Source organism: Arachis ipaensis, chromosome B10, assembly GCF_000816755.2.
Source record: "Arachis ipaensis cultivar K30076 chromosome B10, Araip1.1, whole genome shotgun sequence".
NCBI lineage: Eukaryota > Viridiplantae > Streptophyta > Magnoliopsida > Fabales > Fabaceae > Arachis > Arachis ipaensis.
The window spans coordinates 101,756,292-101,765,157 of record NC_029794.2 but is presented as its reverse complement, the minus strand read 5'-3'; the positions used below and the strand labels follow the sequence as shown (position 1 = coordinate 101,765,157).

At 32.6% G+C, this 8,866-nt stretch overlaps 1 protein-coding gene across 2 annotated transcripts; it reads left to right on the top strand.

Moving 5' to 3' along the window:
* LOC107622991 (UDP-rhamnose/UDP-galactose transporter 4) lies at positions 1,335–7,415 on the top strand. Of its 2 annotated transcripts, XM_021114359.1 has the most exons (7): positions 1,335–1,678; positions 2,493–2,725; positions 4,469–4,653; positions 4,800–5,000; positions 5,374–5,535; positions 5,622–5,686; positions 6,799–6,916. In XM_021114359.1, exons 2-6 carry the CDS (start codon positions 2,596–2,598, stop codon positions 5,655–5,657), a joined length of 714 nt encoding a protein of 237 aa, XP_020970018.1. In that variant the 5' UTR covers positions 1,335–1,678; positions 2,493–2,595; the 3' UTR covers positions 5,658–5,686; positions 6,799–6,916. The 2 variants fall into 2 exon arrangements, with proteins under 2 accessions (XP_020970018.1, XP_016180568.1); XM_016325082.2 differs by lacking the exon at positions 5,622–5,686 and having other exon boundaries at positions 6,799–7,415.

Genomic DNA, 8,866 nt, shown 5'->3' with positions numbered 1-8,866 from the left:
TAGAATAAAAAATTTAAAATTTTTTATTAATAATTATATCTTTAAAATACATAATAGTTAAACCTTTATAAATATAAGGTCAATTTACCTCATTAAATCAAATACATATCAATATTACTTGAATATCACACCAAAAAATGCAACGTCAAAATTTCAAAGCATATTTTTATATAAATCGAATTGATTAAATTCGATTTATTGAAACACGAAGTAAATCGAATTCAATGGATTTGAATTAGGTGAAAAATGTTGCTGAATAAAAATCGAATTAAGTGAATTCGATTTAAATGCATAGTTAAAATGGTAGCAAATCGAATGAATTTGTTTCGATTTATAAGTAAGAGTAAATCGAATTTAATAGATTCGATTTAGCCAACTGAAAAAACTCCAAAGGAATTCAATAGATTTGATGGTTTTGTAAATAGACACTCATTGTTTCGATTTACTAGTTGTTTCCATGTCCCATACTTCGATTTATAAGGGTACACAAAATACCAAAGATGTATAATAATAAAAACTCAAAAGTATTAACAATATAAAAAAAAAACAAAAAATGTTTTTTATAAAGTAGAAAATCTATAAATTTAAAATTGATATGAAGTAAAAATATTATATATAAAATACAAAGATGTACATAATAGACACTCAATGCAATTTGATGAAATAATAGATAAAAAAAAAGTGTACTTATAAAAATTGTATGTGAAATAATGATAAAATGGAAGAAAAAAATGTCAATAATATATAAATCGAAGTATGAGACATGAAAACAATTAGTAAATCGAAACAATGGGTGTTGATTTATAAAACCATCAAATCGAATCTATTGGTTTCGGATTACCTTGAACGTTTTTACAGTTGGCTAAATCGAATCTATTGAATTCGATTCACTCTTACTTATAAATCGAAACAAATTCATTCCATTTGCTACCATTTTAATCATGTACTTAAATCGAATCCACTTGATTCGATTTTTGTTCAGTAACATTTTTCACCTAATTCGAATCCATTGGATTGGATTTACTTTGTGTTTCAATCAATCGAATTTAATCAATTCGATTTATATAGAAATATGCTTTGAGACTTTAACGTTACATTTTTTAATTTAAAACATTCAAGTAATATTGATATGCATTTGGTTTAATGAGGTGAATTGTCCTAAATATAATTTGTTTAAAACGTGCGCAGGTTTTACAGAATTAATTTCTATTAGATTAAATTAATAAAATAAAATTTTTTCTAATTTTATTAAGGAAAATTTNNNNTTAAAGATATTTTAATAAATAATTAATTATCACAAAATGGTAATAATTATCACGGGTGTAGACTTGTTGACCAAATTATCTTTGAGTTAATGATTTGACGAAATTCCGTTTACTCAGTTGTAGAAGCTTTCCTGGCAACTCACCTCACCTCACCTTTCCTTTCGTCGATCACTGAATCTGGACGTTACAAAAGCAGCTGCATTTTCCAATTTAAAAACCAAACTCACACTCGCACAACCCCTAAAACTCTAACATCAAACACAACACAGAAAAGAGAGAGAGAACCAAAGAACCCCAAAACGCTGCGTTGCGCTGCGTTCTTTGGTTTTTCTCTCCGACGACACTGCTCTTCACATTTCTGCAGCTACTACTACTTTCCTTCACCTCTTCTCATCTCCCCATCCACCAAAACGGTGCGTCGTTTATTCCCTTCACAATTCAACAAAACTTGATTCAACTTGCTTCGTTTATTATTGTGTTCTATGCTACTTTCTTTTTTTTCTCATTTCGTTTTGAGAACTTTTGCTGTGGTTTCTTACTGGATCAGTACTTGTTTAGGGATCGCGGATCCGTGTTTCTTGATTCGGTTTTAGCTTAACTTATTGCTCAAGTTATTTCTGCTTTTATAATGGTTTCCTGATTTGTGTTCACCTTAGAGTTCAAATCAGCTTCGAATTTACTGCGTATGTGAAGAGAGTAACGGATCTGGAATGAACTGTCTAATTCTGGTTTAATTTCACGGTTAAATTGGTTTTCCTTAGATGAATTGTGTCCCTGAGAATGTTGGATCATGATTGTAGTTAGATCATAGTTCATGATTGCAGCTCTATTATGTATTTTCATTTTTCCTTTTTTTGTTTAAACAATTGATTTTAAGTAAATAGGTAAAGAGTGAATATGCTAATTAGTAATTAATAATAGGAACATTTATTAACTTGATGTGATATGGTTCAATTAGTTAAATAAAAAAAAAAACAAAGAAAGACAAAGCTGTTAGGCCTGTATATATAGATCCTCTATCATTTTTCAAGTTACAATTAGGATGTTATGAGGTAATTTAATGACTTTAACATTTTTATTTATGTTTCCCCCTTTTTCCGTTATGTTTTGGCCAAAGAAGGTGTGTCTAATCCTCTGGATGGGGGTATCTGTGAAGCCGTATGAAATTCTACTTTATTTATACAATATGTGTTTCAGTTCTGGTGACCTATTTTTCGTTTAATACAGATAAAATTTTGGGATTCCAAACTTAGTGATACATTCCTTCATATGAAAGTGAAGCCGTGACTGGTGAGATAACCGGTTTTTGAGTTGGAAGCTATAGTTTAATATGTCTTCTGCAAGCAAGGGCGACAGGAAGGCTACCCTTGATGCAGCATCATGGTTGTTCAATGTAGTCACATCTGTAGGAATAATCCTTGTGAATAAAGCATTGATGGCTACTTATGGTTTCAGTTTTGGTATGGCTCCATCATGATTATTTTCTTCTACTATTTTTTTTTTTTGGTCATGCCTTTAATTTACTAAATTAGAAGTTTCCATGCTCATTATGTTTGTGTTATTTCATTAACTACCAACTTTTGTGTATATTTTTGCCATGAAATATGTGTCCATGTGTGTGTGAAGGTGTAAAGAAGAAAGATTCTATCATGTGCTTCTATTCTAAACTTGATGTTTCATGTGTGTTTCACTCTAATATTATCAGGTAGCTTAATTTAGATTGTACAACTTTAGCAATTTGACCTAGGTATATAAATGACCTGATGATAGACTTGTAAATTTAATGTTAGCATGGAACTGGGTTAGAAACTATTCTAAACTGCAATTTTGGAGGTGTCTTTCTTTTATATTTATTATTATGAAATAGAAATTTCATTGCAATAAAAGAGAATATATAAGAGAGGGTTGGTTTCTTGGTAGTTCTAGCTGAATAGGTTACAATTTGGCATTGAAGATGCTTGTAAACATCAAACTTAGGTATAGTTAACAACAGACATCAAAAAAAAATCTGGGCAAATGGGTCGTTAATGTTATTCTTTCACCCTATATGCTGAAATTGTAACCTCACAAGCTTATTGGACTTTTTATTCACAATAAAGGACAGCTAAACCAAGGACTTGTTCTTTGTTTGATATGGCATTCACATTGGTTTTGGAAGTGTTTACTAAGCATATCCAAGAATCCGTACCATGGAGTGTGTTTTTTGCTGATGATATCATCTTTATGTGAGAATCAAAGGAAGATTTAAACCAGAAGCTAGATTTGTAGAAAGAAGCTTTAAGAGGTAATTGATTTGTGTACAAGTCATAGTAAAATGGAATATATAGGAGAGAAACACTAATAGAGAAGTGAAAATTGGAGAAAAAAAAATAGACCAACTGTTATATGAAACAGAGTGTCGGACAACAAGGAGTGAGCATGAGCTTAAGTTTAGTGTGGTAGAGATGAGGATACCTAGATGAATGAGCAGCCAAACAAGACAAAATAAGGAATGAGGACATAAGAGAGAAAGTTGGAGTAGCGCCTACCGTTGAAAAGATTGTAGAATCTCTTCTTAGGTGGTTTGGACATGTGGGGAGAATATCATTAGAACATTCAATTAGAAGGGTAGCTCAAATGGAAGATAGACGTGACGAAAGATAGAGGAAAACCTAAAAGGATCATACAAGACTACAAGAGGCAGTCAAAAGAGATCTATGTGTAAACACTTTCACTTAAACATGACATATGATACAATTACGTCATTTGATCCATGTAACTGAACCCTACCTATGGAGATAAGCCTTTGTTGTTGTTATTATTGTTGTTGTGGCGTTCAAAGCACGACCATTGCTCTTTAAAACATCATATGGAGGGAATGAAAGAAAGAATACACTACATTAAGTTTCTTTGAAATCCAAAAAACCTGTCACCACATTGAAGATAAGCATTAAATTTAGTTTTGATTAGGAAAACTTTCTTGAAACTACTGCTTCATCTGCACCATTTTCGTTCTGAGACTGATAATCACAGTACTGTCATTTATTGAAAGTCTTAAAATAATGAGAATAACATCGGATGACCAATTAAAAACCTCTTCTAGGTAGCACAGCTAAGTGGAATTTGGTTTTGGTTTCTTCTGATGTTGTAAACTACTGAAGTTTTGCCCTAGTGTTGGTCTTAACGTGGCTGCGCCAGAAAATGCTAATTATGCTACTTTGCAGCTACAACTTTGACTGGTCTGCATTTTGTCACAACAACTTTGTTGACTACCATTCTTAAATCACTTGGATATATCCAAAGCGCTCATCTTCAATCATCTGATATCATCAAATTTGTTTTATTTGCAAATTTCTCCATTGTGGGAATGAATGTGAGTTTAATGTGGAACTCTGTTGGTTTCTATCAGGTACCTTCTGGACTTCTTTCAAAATCCTCTTTGTGCAAAACAAAATAAAATAAAATCAAAGTCAGTCTTTTGGGCTTATAATAATCACTTCTTGCATTGGAGATAAGTATTTATAATTATTGTTTCCTTTGAAATGAAATTGTCAGATTGCCAAGCTGAGTATGATCCCAGTATCTTGTTTCCTGGAAGTTGTTTTTGACAATGTGAGATATTCAAGAGACACAAAGCTTAGTATTCTTTTGGTTCTGCTTGGTGTCGCTGTTTGTACAGTAACTGATGTCAGCGTCAATGCTAAGGGTTTCATAGCTGCTGTAGTAGGAGTTTGGAGCACAGCACTGCAGCAATATGTAAGTAACACGCTAAAACTTTACAAAACCCTCAGTCTTGGTTGGAAAATAAAATCTCGTCAAAGTAAATTCCTGTCATAAGAAGGAAATTCTAAATAGATAAAATGTTCACTTTCAGATTCACAATGCTTGTTGGTAACATTCATGTATTAAGAAATAACCAGCTTGTTGTAGATCTAAACATGATGAATTGGATGACCTACAACAATTTGTTTGTTTATCTAGGGTTTTTTCACAAACAGTATTCTTGGATGCTTCTTTGGAAGACCCAGATAACTTATTTTAGTTGATTACAATTCTTACTCTTCCTGTTATATCTGGGTCTCATGATCTTGATTTTTTGAGCTGATATTTTACATTACCTTTTATGCAGTATGTACATTACCTTCAAAGAAAGTATTCTATTGGATCATTTAACTTGTTGGGCCAGACTGCACCAGCACAGGCAGCTAGTTTACTGCTAGTAGGCCCCTTTCTGGACTATTGGTTGACAAGCAAACGAGTTGATGCCTATGGCTATAGTTTGACATCCATTGTAAGTTTCATGTCTTTCCGTTTCTTCTAAATTTTTTGCTGTGAGGAGGGAGGTAAGCAGAAGCTAGTGAAAGTTATTTATATCAGGTTGGCCCTGTCATATTTTTCTGGTGGATACTCTAGCACCAAGGAACTAGCCATGCAGTGCGTAAGTGCGTATCACTTACATTAAGATTCTCCTGCTCATTATAGATTATCACATTCTACCTGTTGCGTATTATGAAAAACCGCTTGCCAAGCTCTACTGCCTATATTTAGTATCAAGTAGATATAAAACCCTTGGTTGACTATGGCTAAATCTTAACTCATTTACAATGCTTCTCAACCATCTGTTTTAAGCCTAGTAAGCATTGCTTGCAATCCGAAATTCTACAAGGATCTTTCTGCAAATTTGTTGGTTCATAAGACTATCCTTTGGAATCTAGAATTCTAGATAAGACTTCAGTAAAAGAAACATGTCTCTAAAGTGCATAAGCTAATGGTAGTTTCTCTTAGATGTTAGAACAATGCTATTTATATTAATCATATTCATAACTCACAAAATGATTCCAAGGTGGATGCTCCATCAGTTTTCTCACTCTAGAAACAAGCTCACTCTAAAGGAGCATTGTTCTATTATAAGTTTATTGTAAAGCTTCAAGACTTAATTATATCTATACAATTATGTTTCTGCAGAAAATCTTTTCTCTCTCTCTCTCTCTCTCTCTCTCTCTCTCTCTCTCTCTCTCTTATTTTTTATTTTTTCTCCATCTCTTATTCGATGTACAGTAATTTTTTATATTCATGAGTTCTGTGTTTTATCTACCCTGATTTGCCAATGATGATTCTCAACCTCCTTCATCTCTGACTGGTAGGCTCAAAAAAGTCCTAATTTATATATGTAATAATAGTGAATGCTTGAAGATTTATACACATGAAACTTTCAATTTCAATATACACATTTTCTGATGGTCCCATACTTGATTTGCATCATATCCAAATTTGATTCTAGTTATCTTTCCAGTTATTATTAGATTAATTTGGATCCCAACATTTCCTCCAGAAAATTACTCTCTCTTTTTGAAACAAACAACTTATTCTATAGTTGGACCAACTCTTTCTTGTGCATGGACAATTATTTCTTTGGAAATGCGGCTATCATTTTCTAAGTAAAAGGAGAGTATCCAAATTCCAAATATGTAAACAATGTCAAGTTTGTGAATCTTCCAAATTTATATACACATGGAACACCATTATTAAACTGAGCCGGTCTTCTTGTCTGCAGTTGTTCATCATTTTGTCTTGCTCTATCGCGGTAGGGACAAACCTCAGCCAGTTCATATGCATTGGTAGGTTTACAGCTGTATCATTCCAAGTCCTCGGCCATATGAAGACAATTCTGGTCCTGATCTTAGGATTCATCTTCTTTGGAAAAGAAGGTCTCAATCTACAAGTAATTCTAGGTATGGTCATTGCAATAGCGGGAATGATCTGGTATGGCAATGCTTCTTCTAAGCCAGGGGGGAAGGAGCGCCGTAGCTTTTCCCTTCCTAAAACTCAAGATTATAGTTCACTACCTGTATCCTCTGAACCAGATGAGAAGGTATAGAAAATAGGAAAAATTATAGTATAAGTTCACAAGAAGAGAGAGAGTATTCAGTAGTGAATCTTTTGATGAAGTTCGGAAAATTCAGGTGTCCTTTTAGGTCAGTTGATTAATTTTATTTACTGGTCAAGGAAATGCTGAATTATTTATGGATCATAATCATTTAATATTTGCTTTTGTGTTATTTTGTTTTGGAGGGAGGGGGCGAGATTACAGTTATTTGTTAAACGGAGGGAAAATATTTTACATTGTGTTCCCAATTTCTTTTTTTATATATACAAAAAATGTTACAGCTACTTTCATAGTAATGTACTATAATGTTTAATATAATTGACAAAAAACAAATAAATCAAAAATACAAGGAATGTGTGTATGTGGCCTGACCTTCCAGGGATGGACATGCTTAACATGGCAGAAATGAAATTTTTTGATATCACTGATATATGCGGGCCTTGGATTCTATGCACTAAATTAAATGAAGCTTTAATTGTTCATGGTTTTAACTTACTAAAGAGGATGAGGTAAGGTAACTCGTGTGCTTTATCAGGTATCTAATCGAAGTGAAATCTATATACCCCATTACATTATGACAATGTATGGTATGTATACTAATCAGGTTCTGGCGATGGCCAAAGTTGAATAAAGAGCCTAATAAATGCCTAACATTATGTTAGGTGGGATTGGGGGTAGTGTAATCCTGAATAATTGAAGTTCCTTTCTGGAAGGTTTTCTTAAGATTCACTTGACTATGGTCCCAACAACAGCTAGATCTGCATATTTAACATAACACTTTAGAGACAATGGAAAAAAGCAGGGCCTGTAATAAAGGCCTGATTTTCTGAGACATGGGGAATGACGCATTCATGCAACACAGTAAAAATTAGGTTAAAAATTTGACATTTAAGGCGTCATGTACCACCATTTCTGTAGCAGCAGGTCATCAGCACCTGGTCCTGTCCAGAGTTAAAAAATCTTTTCACCATTCTCTTTTGTTTTCTTTTGAGTCTGCCATGTGAAATTGTGAATTACAATATTTGCTAGTACTACTTACATAATAATTCAATTTCCCGTTTGTTTTCTTCGTTGCACAAATAATTTTAGAACTTAAAATTCACATTTCGGGAATAATTTTTAGTTTGGCTAAACTATTTTGTCATTAAGGGAATAATTTTTTATTCTACTACTAACAAAGTAATTTGAATAAAATTTAGGGTGTTTTAATCAAATTAACAACTATGATAGTTTAGACATGTAGGAACGTATTTATAGTGGCAATACAGATTCAAGAGGCAGTAGAATCTAAAGCTATAGAATGATATGTAAAAGCCCAGCAAGCATAGGCGTTATCATTGGTGATCTCATTCTGTAACTATTATTAACAACACTTCACTTCAGTTCAGTGATTCCTCCCTCTTGTTCTCTGCAACCAAAGAATTTCTCCATCATCGGACAACTTTCAGAATAAATTAATAAAACAAAACTCTCTCCCAAATTTCGAAGACCGATTATTTTGCTTTTATTTTTAAATGAAGTATCTCTGAGTACGTAAAATCTTGGAAAATGCTGTTAACATCAATTGGCAAGCATTTAAAAAAAAAAATCATATTTTAGATAAAGGAAAATGTTTTGGACTGTTCTTCTAGGCCAATATTAAGAACTGTGTTAAAAAAAATATGAGAAGTTTTAAAGATCAGTTATGATCAATTATTTTTTTAAATTTAAAAAAAAATGTTATAAAGAGAATATT